Source organism: Solea senegalensis, unplaced genomic scaffold (genome assembly GCF_019176455.1).
Source record: "Solea senegalensis isolate Sse05_10M unplaced genomic scaffold, IFAPA_SoseM_1 scf7180000012815, whole genome shotgun sequence".
NCBI lineage: Eukaryota > Metazoa > Chordata > Actinopteri > Pleuronectiformes > Soleidae > Solea > Solea senegalensis.
The window spans coordinates 101765-117884 of NW_025320702.1; the positions used below are offsets into that span (position 1 = coordinate 101765).

At 43.4% G+C, this 16120-nt stretch overlaps 1 protein-coding gene across 15 annotated transcripts in view; it reads left to right on the forward strand.

Annotated features, from left to right (window-relative positions):
• Nucleotides 1-16120, forward strand: part of LOC122760011 (voltage-dependent T-type calcium channel subunit alpha-1G-like) — a 128031-nt gene that overhangs the window by 56330 nt on the left and 55581 nt on the right. For 10 of the 15 annotated variants that reach the window (XM_044015068.1, XM_044015070.1, XM_044015071.1 and 7 more), the window contains exons 11-16: nt 286-400; nt 2198-2353; nt 6328-6393; nt 11551-11644; nt 14259-14440; nt 14907-15254. In XM_044015068.1, coding sequence (XP_043871003.1) covers nt 286-400; nt 2198-2353; nt 6328-6393; nt 11551-11644; nt 14259-14440; nt 14907-15254 — 961 coding nt within the window. The remainder of the gene's footprint in view (nt 1-285; nt 401-2197; nt 2354-6327; nt 6394-11550; nt 11645-14258; nt 14441-14906; nt 15255-16120) is intronic. The other 5 variants (XM_044015064.1, XM_044015069.1, XM_044015067.1 and 2 more) reach the window with 3 other exon arrangements.

The window sequence follows — 16120 nt, forward strand, 5'->3', positions numbered from 1 at the left end:
CAGGGGTTTGTTTACTCCCTCGCAGACAGCACTGAATACACAGTGTTTTATTTGTGTTTGCTGTTTATTTTGGTCAGAAATGCTTTTTTATGACAATTACGCAACAATTATCATTAAACTTCATTAAATACCACCAAAACAAGTATGATTAGGGAATTACAATGACAATAAGAATGATTTCAAGCTAATAATATCAGTTTATTTGCCTCTATTTAGTGGGTTGGCCTTGTGTAAACATTTATCTCCTCTGTTTCCTGTTTTGTTTTGTCCCATTTCCCGTGTCAGTATTCTGGGGATGCATCTGTTTGGCTGCAAGTTTGGCTCGGAGAGGGACGAGGACACTCTGCCAGACAGAAAGAACTTTGACTCTCTTCTCTGGGCCATCGTGACCGTCTTCCAGGTGAGCTCGAAACCCATTTCCTGATAAATAACCTAATACCAGCACTGTGTTATGGCCATTTTAAGTGCAGCCTCACACTTAATAAACACAGTTAATAAACTTTTTATAGCAGCGTGACCTAAAGGAATGAAAGTCTGTCCACCGTGTGGTGGTTTGTACTTCCTGTGTGATCAAACTGTAGCGGCCAAAGTTCCAACAAGCATTTAACAGCGTAGTTGAGGCTGAACGAGCCGGGCCCCCGACTCAGAGGCCCGAGAAGACAATTTCCTCTTGAATAAATAAAATATATCACATCAAATATTTTCTCCTCCCACTCGCAGCCGCTCTCTGCCTCTCCCTCGCTGCTCGCCCTTTATTTATTCCCCTCAGTTTCATCCAGTCATTGGATTTTCCTTTTCAAGCGCCTCACGTTGGTGAAGTAGTTTGTGCTTCATGCATCGGTGTCACCTCAGATTCGTGACTCGGAGTCTCTATAGGTGGTTTCTGCGTTGGATAGTGTGAGAGGCATTTATCCCCATTTATGATTGACTGAAACATCTGATCAGGGACTGTGTGGACTTCCAGCTCGTCTCTGTGTGTAGAAATGTGAACTGACATGTCTATTTTTGTGGCGTTACCCCCCGAAATACACAGCTCTGCCAATTTACACGTCGGCCTGCTTCCGCACGGCTGGACCGCTGGAGACTGGGCTTTTATTGTGGTACTTCTCGCATGGAAAAACACTGTAGAGTTTGTGTTGAAAACACAACAACCCGAGCAGTATTTGTGCTGACCGAGGAAACAGGAGCACGCTGGGCTCGAAGGACTCTTTCTGTGATGTATTTAAGGGGAAACACGATGTGGTGTCAACACTGTCAGCATGTTTTTATTCTGAAAAGTAAACCGGATGTTTTATTTTCCTACTTCCTCTCCCGCTCGAGCTGAATTCTGCCGAGTTTATGCAGCTCTGCTACGTATATAAAATGGATTTGTATCAGCTCCGAAACGCCATCGCAACCACTGTATCTTGGGGGTTACACTGTGAGTTCAAAGCGTGGCTGTCCAACGCTTTTTTAACAAGGGCCAAATTTGACAATGGGAAGATTTCTGGGGGCCAACGATCCCTTTACACCTTTTTTTAATTATCATTTTTAAATGGAAATGTAACCAAATCCAAGCCACGCAGGAGTAAACAAATTCTCCCTTTCTTTCACATCTGGAGGGCGGATTATAAGATAAAAGAAGGTGACACATATGTGATTGCCTGGTTTAATGTATCGTCACCCTATACTCACTAACTTTCCGTCCACACATCTTCAACTGCTTTATCCTCCACATGCAGCTGACATGGGGCGAAAGGCAGGTACACACTGGACAGGTCATCGGTCCATCACAGGGCAAACCACGATCCACTCTCACGTCTACAGTCAAATTAGAGGGTCCAATTTGGCTAATCTGCTAAGACTGTGGGAGGAAACCGAAGCAAACCTGCAAAATCCACCCGTGCGGCCGCCTTTTCCCGCTTACGATTTCTGTTTTTCAGACAGAAATAAATGCGACAAACTGAAATATCACAGAATTCTGATTTTGGAGTGGCGCGCCGAAATGTCTCAACGTGTCAGACATAATTGCAGTGATTAGCTCTGCATGAGTTTGGCTGAACAATTAGTCGTTTTCAAGTTGAAATTTCAATTCAAATACAACTCTGTCACTCACTGTGAAGTGTGTGTGTGTGTGTGTGTGTGTGTGTAAATCTTGGCAGACTCACTACTGGCACTAAAATCAGTTTTTCCTTTTCCTCCCTCTTCTCGCCCCCAGATCCTCACACAGGAAGACTGGAACAAGGTGTTATACAACGGCATGGCGTCCACCACTCCCGTCGCCGCCCTCTACTTCATCGCCCTCATGACCTTCGGGAATTACGTCCTCTTCAACTTGCTGGTGGCCATCTTGGTGGAGGGTTTCCAGACAGAGGTATAATCCCACAGTTTAAACAGTGTTGCAAACAAAGATAACCAAGTGGAGTCTCAGTTATTGAGCCGTTTTAGTCTGAAAATGTTTTTTTTTTGCTTAACATAAATAATGTTATTACATGAAGTCTAAGAGCTGCAGAAGCTGGATTTTGAGGCTGAACCATTAGGCTAAATTACTCAGTGGGGTGCTTATTTTTTAGCGCAGGCTTAAACTAATCTAACATATGGACGTTCATATGTACAAGAAAAACACATTATTTTCATTAACCTATAGGTTTCTTTGCACTCTGTGGGGAGTTATGTGAGGACACTGGATCACACACACTTGTTGCGGCGTTTCATTTCCTTCTCTCCATCTTCCTCTCACTCTGTCACCCTCCCACTCGTTTCCCCACCACCTCGGCAGTCATCTTCATTATGACTCTGCGATTGTGCAGGTGTATTCATGCCATAAAGCACATCACAGGAAAACTATGTCGGCTCTGACTAGAGCCTCCCGCCCTCGTTCCTTTCCTCTCTTCTTCCTCCCTCCGTCTCGCAAATCGCCTCATGTCATAAAATAAAAGTGACGCGGAGTTTAAAAAAAAAAAAAAAAGAAGAAGAAAGTGGATTAATGGCTGCTTTTGTTTAGTGACAGGCAGCTGGGAAAACACTTTGCCTCGACATTATCGAGGAGTTGAAACTCATTCAGGGACGCAGGTCTTCGTTTGCGGCAGATTGAGCGACTGAGAGAGAGAGAGAGAGAGAGAGAGAGAGAGGAGTAGCCGCTGAGAGGAGATGGGGAGAATAAATCATGAGTATTCCGCGTGTTCTCCGCTTGTCTTTACCTCCTCTCCATCTTTGGGAAGTGACAGCACCACTTCTTTGATCTCTGATGCTCTTTGGCTCTTCGCCGTAGAGGAGGAGGAGGAGACGAGCGGTGGCAGACAGAGGCTGACGGCCTCATAAAATATGGATTAATTGGAACATGCCTCTGCTGCTATTTCACTTATGCTGCTGTACAAATATCTGCTGCATATCTGTGGTGAATGGAGTCACGCGGAGGTTCGCTCTCACCGGTTTGGTTTCCTCGTCTGTCTCGAGCTTGCGGCGTCGCTGTAGCTGCTCTAGCTGTTTGCAGTAAATACAAAGTAAATAAAAAGCCACCGCATGCCGCGTGTCCTGCAGCTCTATGGCTCACACATAGGTGGTGAAAATAGTGAAGCATTTAGCCGCTAAAGAGCTGTGTTTATAGTGTTTATCTAAGTGGTTAGCAACGTGATTTAACTGCGGCTCATCGCATTTGTTCTGCTGGACGTCTAAAGGTCCAGGAGTTAGTCACAGAATCCACATTTACTACCAAAGTGTGTTTGTGTCAGTGTAAAATCAAATATGTTGGGTTTTTGTAGCTCTAAAATAATCCTTTTATTCTAAATGTACTTTAGGCAGGGGCCTTGTGTTATGTTGGCGGCCATTTTGTGCCTTAAAAGACGTGTGCGCTAAAGCTTTAGAAGCCGAATCTCAGCACAGAAAACAAAGACGAAGGAGGACCCGAAGGGAACGTAGAAAGATCGAGTTGAGAAAAGGTGTTTACATCATTTCTGGTATGTGAAGGCCACCGTAGTTCCCTGGAGCACTTGGGAAAAAGAGGGGGTTGCAGCTTGTTATTGCTCCCCCCTACAATTTTCCTGTTTCCTCCCAAATGCTAAAGATTGATATCTATTTTTTTATTTCATGCTTATTTACACAAACACTGGGAAGAAGTTTGTTTGTGTCTTTATCGTTCAAGCTTACTTTTTATTTTGAGCCGTGAGGGTGTAAGAAAGAAGACACACACACACACACACAGACACAGAGAGACACACAACCCCCCGCGGTCTATCAGCCAGCGCTCTGTTCTCCGGTATCATCTCAGAGCTGTCGGCCTAATTCTCCCCCTGCTTTTCTCAATGGTGCTTGCGTTTTTTCCTGCAAACGTTACATTTATTTTTAGTTGGCCAAAGTTTCACTTTGTCAGGGTTGCTAGGTAACGGGTTGCTTGAATGATGAGGGCCAAGCGAGGAGAGATATGTGGCTGTGGAGCCAAAGAACACACACACACACATTCATCCTTATGCATGTGAAGAATATTACTTTTAATGCTCATCTCGTTCTCTCCTGTTTCCCATCTCTCTTTCTCTCTTTTTCTCTCTCCGTCGGTGACACTGTGTCCGATTCGCAATAAACCGCTGCAGAGTGCAACGAGACCGAGTTCTTTTTTTCTTATTTTGACTTTCATTGACCGCTCACTGTGACAATAAACACACACTTCACATAAATGCAACAACGGGCCCCCCTTTTTGCGCAGCAGCCGCTCTGACGGGTCACAGCGATGGCTGGGTTCCAGCTCGGCTTCCTCACTTTCAGGACACACGCGAGGTTTCACTGCCTCACGTGAGCTGAACAGAGCCATTGTCCATGTGAGCGGTGACTCCTGGGCTTTTCCTGCCAAAACGGGGCAAAAATGGCTGCCGCTCAAAAAAGGGACTTTATGAGATCTGGTATTAACGTTCGTCCTCGGCGAGCCGGCCACATGTGTTCACACCTGGTATTAAAAACACGTCTCCTGTGACCACATGAGATCAGACCTGGCATCCCAAAAGAGTCCGACTGTGCAGCTGTGTCGGATGTATGCGCGTGAAGGTAGATAAAACTAGATACATTTAAATAACTAAATGAAATGTACAAACCGAAACATTCAAACACTTAAAAAAAGGTGAACTTCAGGTAGCGAGTAGCTTTGCTCTAAATAAATCAACATCGCTAACTTAATTTGATCGTTTACACTCTTAAGCGGATACTTAAGAGTATATACTTAAGAGATACTTGAGTAAAAGTAGAACTATCTTACCAGAAAATGACTTTTATAGAAGTTGAAGTCCCTTTTTTATATTATTACTTAAATAAAAAGTCTTAAAGTATGTGATATTTACTGTACTTAAGTATCAAGAGTGATTTTCTGATATAAAATGTACTTAAGTTTTAGAAGAAAAAAGTATGAACCCTTAGTGCTTGCCGTGGGAATAACGCACAACTCCTTATATGGACATCCTGGGGGTGTGTGCTTATAGGTATTTTTCGTCTTATGTGTTGTTGAGTCAAAGTTATTTTATGTCACATTTTTAGTGGTGATATAAAGTAGGAATAATTGTGCAGAAGTCACAAAATAGAGTAAAGTTTCAAATCCGATTTTAAACGTTTTGAGTACTTTTTGCTCAGGTGTGTTTATATAGTGAAAATGAAATCAGATATAAGACACTCTATATTGCACATTCTCATAGCCTCTGTATATGTTGTACGTTTAAACGTGTTTTAAGTACTTTTACTTGAGTAGTATATTACAGTACTCTTTCCATCGCTGCTGATTCGTGTAAAACAACCCAAAACAAACAAACTGTTTAGGAGGTGGTCAGCGATTCACTCTGAGGATGGATTGCGTTGGTGTTTCCTCAGGAATCGGACCTGTACTTGTAATGTAATCAGATTACTCAAGACTGTTGTTAATACCAGGTCTGAACAGGGTTTCTCACACACACACACACACACACACACAGTGAATGTGCATATCCGTATGTCCTGAATGATGCGCAGCTCTTTTAAATGTACACATCGGAATCATTTCTCATCCCTTGACTGATATTCTTTGCAACATGTCGGCGGAGCGACCCCGAGGGTAAAAAAAAAAGAAAAGAAACGTGGCTGTGCTTCTCGTCCCGACTCCTCATGTTGCTGACATGCACATGTGCACACCGCTGCACATTGCGATCTGGGACCGCTGCTTCCGTTGCATGGTGGAGTCCGAGTGGTTTTTTTCCCAAAAAAACGGGCTGAACCTCCTTTTTTTAACCTTCTCCTTCTGCGTCTCACCTGTGCCTCTTCCCCTCCCCTCAACCTTCCCCCTCCCCCCCGTCTGCGCCTCCCTCTCTTGTCCGGCTGCATCGATCACTTCCGCTGCAGGAAATAACCAAGCGGGAGGACTTGCATGCCCAGCCGAGCCTAATTCAGCTGCCTGTAGAGTCAGGGGTATGTACAGCACTGCAGCTCTGCCTTCCCTCGCTCCTTTGAATTGACTAATTGTCCCCCCCCCTCCCCCTCTCCATCCTCCCCTCTGCCCTCCCTCACCACCTGTTCTCCTCACCTCCTTTTTTTGGACGATGTCACAGTTCTCTCCCTGGCTGCAGTTTGAGGAGGTTCGTGGCAGAATGACTTTCTCTTTGGCGTCGCATTTAAACTCAGTGGCCAGCGGCATAACTTATCTCTGCGCGTAATCACACAAAATACCAAACTATTGCTTGGAAATGGACTCATAAAGGGCCACTCTGCTCAAATTAAAAAAAATGATCCACTGAAGCGAACAGATGTAATTTCATTTTCATCCACAGTTCTTTTTCTTCGTGGATGTTGTTGCCAACCCATTAGAGAGCTGAAGTGGGAAGTAAAAGTCCCATTTATTGTCTGCTTAGACGACACCAGGTGACTCTACAGACTTTCGACCAACTATTAAATAGACATTAAACTCTCCGTCTGAAAATGAATAGTACAAGACATTAAATAACCTGCTAATATAGTGACTATTTTGAATTTATTCAACTTTCAAATCACATTAGAACGAATCAGGCAACTGTACTTCAAATTCAGGCTAAACTTGAGTAGGAAAAGTTCATTTTAAATAGTTTTAAAATGTGATAGGACGGGGGAAACATAATGCATCAGCCTAAAAAGTGCCACAATTAACCTTTTAAACCAAAATTACGCGACACTATCTGACAAATTCCAACAGTTTCTGAAAGCTAAGAACTCAGCATAGCATAGAATTGTTATCAAATATCAATTTTTGAGACAAATACTCGAAAGATTCTATTGGAAATAGGTTTTATACTGTTGAAAATACAAAATCCAAATGCAAAAATCTATTATTCGTGTACAACTTTGCTGTTTTTTTTTTTTGGAAATAAAACTTTTTAAGTTTTTTCTTTAAACTGTTAATATGCTATTTTAACACATAGTAAATTAACTGCCAGGTTTTTATTGAAAGTTCTAAGTGTTCTGGAAAAATGAGCAAAAGCACCTATTCAAAGGATAAGTGGATTTCTTCTGGCCCTTTTATGGGTACAATAACGGCGGATATTTTTGAGGCTTAGGTGTCAAAGAATTAATAAAAAAAAGATGATTACAACTCACAGAAAGCACTGTAATTGAAGTTGCGGACAACATTTCCTAGAAAAAGAAATCTTCTTTACTTTCCCTACATGACACAGTGGAGATTAAACTGGTTTTAAATCACTTCTCGATATAAGAACAGCGTCGTGTCCCGTCGCCTCCCACATGGCTGCCAGAGACTGTCACATCATCTCAAACACCCCTGACCTGCTTCCTGCATGCTGCCCTCACTGCTGACACTCATCGGGGGCATGAAGTGACCGCTCAGACAGGCCTCTTATAGAGAACGCCGTGTGGCTTAAACATTTGCATCACTCTGCCGTGTTGTATCATTTCTTTCTTTTGTTCTCAAAAGTAGACTCCACATCAAACCTCACCTTCCAACAGCCCCCTCCTCTCCCCCCTCTCTCTTTTCTCTCCCCTCTCCAGCCTCAGGGTAAGAATACCGCAATCGGGGCTGCCAAAAAATCTCCCCCGTCTCAGTCTCTGTTTTTTCTGGCTGGCGGATAAAGTGGGGAGGGAGGAGGGTGGTGGTGGTGGTTTTGGGGGGGGGTTTGTGAGGCCTCATCACAGCCAGAGAAATCCAGCTGGACTTCAGGATGAGAGCTAATAACCAGAGCGGAGGAGGTCGACTGTTTTCATGAGTCAGGCTCTTTAGGCAAACCCAAGCACACTCTATGAAATGAGTCCTTAGACAACAGATGGTTGAAAGTCCTGTCCTCATGTCCTCCGATGCTCCTCCGTTGACTCTTCTCCAAAATCCGTCCAGGGCTTTTTATGACGGGCAAATATTCCAGATAAAAGCCCGTTTTTAATCTGGTTGGCCAAAGGGAGGCTGAGCTTGAAGTGGCTTCTTTTGAGTGGAGTCTGCTTGTTTGGTGTAACGGTTAAAACTTGTCTATATAAAAGGGTTCAAGTATATAATTATTGCATAGTTTTCCCTATATTGCCTCACGTAAACTTTTGTGCACTGTGTGGTTTGTGTACATTGAATATTCAGTGGAAGTCTGTGGCTGTCAGTATTGATATGAAAACACTATCGTCCGTTAGAAACTTTCAGATTGGTTCAAACTTTCAAATCAGCCAATTTGAAAATCTAAATGAAAGGCGAATCATGTACTTTCATTGTCATTATGATGGTGTTTTGTTTTGGATTGTAGCTGTAGTTTATTTACATTTCAGCACGCCTTTATTTATCACACCTTTATTGTGATGATTATTTTTTCACCCACTAAAAGCTTTAGTTGATTTCTAAAAACTTTGGATTCATTTAGTTGGATAAAAATGAATGTGACACGAACAATAGAATGAAATGGGTGTATTAAATATTACACTACCTCAATATCACCGTGAAATTGCCATATACATTTGACCCTTTAGTACTTTTGCCTATGTAGTTGGAGTTATGTAAATTAAGTAATCATCAACTAAATGATGTAAGTATTGGCAGCCTCAGACTTGTAATTTAATCCTTGGTGTTAGTCTGTGAGATTTGCTGCCATGGCACAGGTTTCCAATCTAATTCAACCGTGATAGGACACAATTTTTGGTGGACACACACAAACACAGACACACACGTGTGTACACACAATTACCCTCTTCCTCCTATCAACAACAGCCTCTGTCTCCCATTTGCAGCGACATAATTGAGCTTTCTCTGTGCCGCCGGTGTCTATTATTGTGTGGCTATCAGCACCAGGCCCGGTCCGGCTCGTCTGCTGCCCCAACCCCCACCACCACCAGTGTGCCCAAATTGGGGTGAACAAGCTATCCAAACAACCCTGCTATTTCAGGGCCAGGGATTTCTCTGGGGTCCAAGCCGCTCCAAATTCTATTACCGCTACCTCCACTTTCTTCAGCTAATGCTTTGAAAGCACTGATCTTGAATGAAACCCCCCACAAACCAAACAGGATTCTTAAGTCCTTTGACCAGTCTTAATTGTTTCTTATGTCTTCTTCAAACCGCAGATACACAGGACCATCTGTATGCTGTAACAAAAACATTGGAGTAGTTTGATTTTATGACTGCCAAATGACTTCAGCTCAACCGCCAAATTGTGGGTCCCCTTGGTTTTGTGGTCTTTATCACTATCAAGGATCTCCTGTCAGACTGGTCTTTTGACATAATCTATGAGAATTCTACAATGATTACTGCCGCTTAGTTAAGGCCAGATTGTTCCTATTTACTATTAAAAATTAGAACTGAAATGATACTCACATGCCTCCACTGGAAAAGAAAAGAAAAGTCACAACTCTTTACTCACACAAGGGAGCGAAATGTGGACACTTAAATCAAATCTGTGTTTTTACTATTAAAGTCGTCCATCTACGGTTGCAGCCAGAAGACTTTGATGAGGTGATGGTGAGAGGTCTGAGGACTCGGGGAGAGATAAATGTTTCGTTTCAGTTGTTGTCCTGCCACGTGAGCGCTCAGGAAAAACAGCGAGGAGAAGGTCAGGAAGTGCAGTGAAAGTAATCGGTCCAAAGAATTTCCCGATCAAATGTAAGAAAAACAGGTGCATGTTTATGTCTCCTGGTCACTGAGGGCTGCACAGAATGAGGTCAACAAATAAGAAATGGGAATTTAAAGATATAGAAGACTGATATATAATGACTTTAAATGTAACCAAAAAAAAACCCCACAAACCTGATTGGTTTTAACCACAAAATAGTCAATGGTGATCCTGTAAATCCTTACATTTCCCATGAATGGTTTGCAAATGACACTCCAAAGCTTGACTATAAATAAAAGTGAAAATGGGCCCAGAGTTGACCCCTGAGGCACACCGTTATTTACGTGGAAAAAGACATTAAGCAACAAAGTAATTAAGAATCTATTTTTATGCTCACTATATGATTCGTGCCCCAGAGGCCGTATGCTTCCTGCTATGAATTAACTTTCAATAGAATGAGTCACTGGATTAAATAAGATGCAGCAATGTGATGAGCACCCCCCTCCCCCTCTATTGATCGACCTGCTAGCTTATTAGAATTTGCTCTCCTGACCACATTTCGCTCCTAATTTGAAAAGTGTGAGGAAATCAGTGTCGGGCAAAACAAATTGTGCCTTTAACTGCGAGAGAAACATGCAAATTGGTTCCTCAATAAAGGACACAATATGCAGCACATTCACACCCACTTTGTCTTTCTCTAACACCCATGTGGAGTATCGAGAAAGTCATTTGTTGGTTTAAAATGAGGTGCATAGTGATTAGGTCCTGAGGCTTTCCTGCACTCTGCCGCCACAGAGATCTGACTTCACTGGGTCGGCGTTCTATTAATCCAGCATCCACCTGGCGCCCTCTCACATATTAATGGAGTCTGCGGGCTCCGGCACAGCACAAACACGCAAATATGAACACTCTCAGGTTCACTGCAGTGGGTTTGTTTGCGCGAGGCAACACTGATCAGAGGCGCGAGGAGCGTTAATTACGAGCCTGTAAAAGATGGCAAGTAAGGAGTAGAAAGATAAACGTAAACTGTGCGCTGAAACGATGAAACGAAACAATGCATACAGACTTGTGCTGTTCCCCGTCGCCACTGTGATGTCTTGGAGTGTTGTGTGTGTTTGTTGTGTCAGTGGGAAAGTCGTAGACCTTGCAACCACACTGAAGCTCTTTTGTAGCTGTTTATGGATCGTGGCGGGTAAATAGAATCACCACAACGGCAAAGGCAATGCGTCAGCCATGTTCCCCGCTGGTAAACGCCTCCATGCATTTTAGGGGTTGTGTTTCAGTGTGGTTTCTCAATGCATGACAACACTTTTGCTTTGTTGATCTTCTCTCCCTCCTTCTATATCCTTTGACCTTTAAACTCTGGAATCAGGGAGACCACACCCTCACCTTTGTGCCTAAAGAGACAGTTTGCCTCTAGTGACTGATCCTTTGACGCGATATATTGAGATGAGCGGGGATCTGTGTTTAGAGGCAACGTCAAAACTCACCTGCTTTCAGTGAACAGTGACACGGCTCTCCGCAGGTGCGACTCTCTAACACTTTGTGTGTGTGTCTGTGCGTCAAGGGTGATGATTCTAAAGCAGGTTCGGAGATTGATTCCTTCGCACGGAGTTTGGAGGATGTTAACGGCAGCAAGAAGGACTTATCAGCCTCTGCAGGTGAGGCACATGCACACACGCCATTTATGTACACACTCAACTCATCGCATGGCTGTTTTAACAGGAATGTAGGGCGCTGATTTCAACCGCATGACAAAGACGCGCAATTCGGGTCTGCAATTTATTCATGAAACACCTTTGAGCTTAATCCTCTTAACATCCTGGTAGAAATCAACAAATAAGGCACAAAGTAAAGTGTTTCATTAGGACCACATGGAATGATTACCTGTGCTTTTGCAGGGCATTGATGGAAAGACGTGAACGTCTGTGTGAAGCCCCAATATCTTCTAACCATGAAGTGTTGATAAGCACGAAGAAGCACGAAAGTAGCAGTTAGTCACCAGGGGGCGACTTTGCTAGTTTGAATGGAATCTATGGTAGTATAAGGGTTCAAAAAGGGACATGCATCAGTCAAGAGGAGGCTTCAGAACAGCAGTTTGTTTTGCAACCTGAAGACTACAACCATTTGTGTCTACAGTCTATGAACCACACATGAGTCCACATCCAGTGTTCTGGGGTTGCAGCTTTGATAAGTGGCCCATCACGAGGGGGTGGGATGTGCCATTTGCATTTGACAGCACATTGGTAGCTTTCTCCGCACGTACCACAGGTCATACTTGTTCCACCTGTGCTCAGTTGTCCACCAGGGTCAACACAACGTAAATTCTGTCATCCGCACATTTTCACGTTGGTTCGTGCAGACCCTTTTCCAGACCAATCTGTGCACATCCTGAGTACGCACTGACCGTACGTGCAAACTGCTAATACGCCTTGTTTTTGGTCAAATGAAACATAGAAATTTGCAGGAAGTCCAGTAGTTCACACGCACAAGCGCTCAAAGAATACAAGTAAAAACAAATGAAGCCGTGTTTCCGGTGAGAAATCATTGGTTCTGGATTGAGATCTTGTGTGTGTAATGCCAGACTAACACAGAATCATGTTTAAATCAAGTTTCAGTTCAGTTTTCAGTTTTTGTTTTTTGGAATAGTACCAAAATGACTGGCCCCAACTTTCCATTTTTCAGCACCCTTCTCTTCGAGTATCAGAGTAATGGTATGGTATGGTACAGGTTAGATCCACGACAGTCAGCTGATGAGAAAAGCATCACTCCCTTGTGACACCAGGAGTCTCAGACAAAGCTTAACGTCTTGTGGAGACAAACGGCCGCAAACTGAGCAGAAACAAGCTGCTGGACGTCCTCCATTGCTGTCCTGTGTTGTCTTCTGTGTTGCATTCGATAGCGTCGCTGTTCTCACTCGGAGCGCAAGCCTGACCGAGGACTTTACCCTTCCGAACTGTACCAAACCGAACTGTGCCATGATGGAAACACTGCATTACAGACCACAGCTTTAACTGCTGGGATTTTCCTTCCACACGGTGTTGTTTAAATAGCAGCTCGTTGGGCTTCAGGCATTTTAAATTGCGCTGTCTGATCATCACATTCCTGATCTGAGTCTTCAGTCTTCCTGGTCTCAGTATTTTCCCCACTGGGTTCTGACCACACTCAGTGGACACGTGCCTCTCTGTCTCCCTGCGCCGCATCGAACCAGCACAGCAGACTCATCCATAATTCCTCTTACACCAGTTTCCCTCCTCTCTAATTACTGTTTGTGCAGACTGAAAAGCCCAGTGGAAATACTACTGTATAGTGTTCAACCCCCAGATGTAGGATATCATCGCCACTTCAGGCCCTTCAGATACTCTGTACTGTAAAACAAAAAATTGTGCTTACATAGCTGGGAGAGTTAATGTGCATCTTCCTGTCCTTGGATGTAGTTTTAAAGACGGCAGAATTAATATTATTAAAGTTGCATTCCTCCCCTCGTGACAATTATTTGTGTTGCTGCACAACAAAAAAACTAAATATTCTCTTCTAGCATCCCATAAGATCAATGCCCTCCTGAAATATTCATGTCGCTCAATAACAGCATGAGGCATCCATTTTTAAAAATACTGTGCAGCGCTACTGACGGTGCAACCGCACTGCAAATCCTCCCTGTGCGCCACCTCTTCTGGCTCATCCTCCTGTTTTTATTCAATTGAAGTATTTTATTTTCCTCTGTGATGCTTTTACTCCTTTCCCTCTTTGATTCATTTACTATCTAATTTCTCCTTATCCTTCTTTACATTAAACCTCGGTCATTTTTTGCCTTTTTCAACTCTCACTTCCTTTTACCCTAACCCACTCACACACTGTAGAATTCACAGTGAATTACTGTGTGTATTTACAGCATTTTTATAGTAGGGTAGTGTTGTGTATAGTACTTCAAATTGTCATCTGATTACTCTTACTCCACATCTATCCCATATATTATTGTGATTTTAGCAGTTTTTTTCTTATTACTTATTAATTATACTGCATCATAGTGTAACTAATGTCATACACTAAATTACTGTGATAAATCCATATCTTCCTGTACAAATACAGTGTTTAATTGTATAAACAATGATTGACGAATGTCCTGCAACTGCCACACCTAATTCCACAGTGAAACACAAAAATATGGTAATATGTTGTGAATTATCACAGCTGCTGTGAAATTTTGAGTTTGAGCCTAAAATCCTGGCAATAATAAACAGTTTTATTGCACTTCATTGCTCTTTCCTTCACTAGTAGTGCCTGTAAATGGCCACGTGGACCTGAAGACCAACCTGACCCCCCCTCTTATTACTCACACGGCTGCCACCCCCATGCCCATACCCAAGCTGCCCATCGGAGGTGACCCCATCCTGGGCTATGAGTCACGTCGAGGCAGCAGCGTCTCCATGGACCCGGCCTGCTATGACAAATCACCGGTTAGTGCATTATTTATTATTATTGTGATAATAATAACACACACCAAAAGCATGTGGCAGTTCCCAAGTGTAATACCCGTGTTCCAGGAAGTCAAAAAAGCGGACATTAGTCCATGTGTAATTGTATAATTACCAGGAATTACTCCGGCAGGGCTCCGTGCGTCGTTTGTGTCCTGCTGATGTGATGAGGTCACGATTGATGATGATGATCATTGTGGCGTGCCAGTCCTACTCTCGGCGCACTGCTGCCTCTGCCAGTTTTTATTTGACAAATTGCTTGTGGTAATGAAGGCTTCAGAAAATTAGCCCAGATCTCTACATCTGTTCCTGTCGCTCTGTCAGTGTGAATCTCAATTTAGCTGAGCTCACTCCAATTACGTCTGGTTATTTGCATGAGGGAACAACAACACTTTACTAGAGTGCACTCATTCTTTCTTGTTTTTATGTTTCTTTCGCCGGTGTCCAGGCTAGTGCCCGAAGCGTCTCGCCCTACGCCCCATGGAGCTCAGGCAGTGGGTGGACCAGCCGAAGATCCAGCTGGAACAGCCAGGGTCGCGTCCCGTCAATCAAACGCCAGAAGAGACTGTCCGGGGAGCGGCGCTCGCTACTCTCCGAGGAGGGCGGCTCCAGCTCAGAAGATGGGGAGGGTGGAGGAGATGGAGGAGGAGGAAAAGGAGGGTTAATGGAGGATGATAACTCCTCCCTGGCCAGGACTGACTCCATGTCGCAGTCGCACAGAGGTCCACGACATCGGAGGATGGAATCAGTGGAGACTCGGAGCTCCATGGATTTGCCCCCTGATGCTCTGCTCCAGGTATAACCATCTTCAGTCAGTGTCAACCACGTAACAAAAACAGTTTTCGCAGATAAAGATGCACATACTGCAGGGTTTAATGTGTGTCTTAAAATTATAGTGTCACATTTTTATGGCCTTGTTCTTTGTTGCCTTTACTGCAGGGTTACCGCTATAATCACAGATCGTAGCAAGCGGGAACATTCACACTTTATTCAACTGAGAGTGGGAGCAAACATAGCGCTGACAACTGCAACCTCAGTCCTACTTAAATCCACAATCACAGGATGGAAGCTGGTTTTGTGGTCCTGTAAAAGGACTCATATAGTAACCGAAGCTGTGTTTTACTCTGGGCTGCAACAGGAAAATCCATCAATGGGATGATTTTCTTTACTCATGTAAATGCAGGTTTTTATTGAAACCAAAGGTCACAGCTGCTGTATGGTGAAAGGTTTATTTATTTCAGAATAAAGCTGCACATCCAACATGGTTATATTTTCTCGCCATGCAAAACATCAGCTTGAGAAATATGTTGTTGAGTCTAACTCATATATCGAGGAAAATGGTCAAAATGGACATGCTTCATTTGTGACACTTGATCTGAGGCAATAGCTCCATCTCTTCTCTCATAATGTCACATGCCGATGCTGATTTCACTTCTGCTATGCTAGCGGACTTTATCTCTAACATGTCAGCATTTAAGCTAGCAAACTTTATTGTTAGCATTTAAGATAGCGGACGTTATCGCTAACGTGCTAGCAAACTTTATTGTTAATATTTAGCCTAGCGGACTTTATCGCTAACACGCTAGCAATTAAGCTAGCGGACTTCATTGCAGCGACATTTAATGTTTAAAGTACTCCATACATTGAGAAAGGAAATGTATT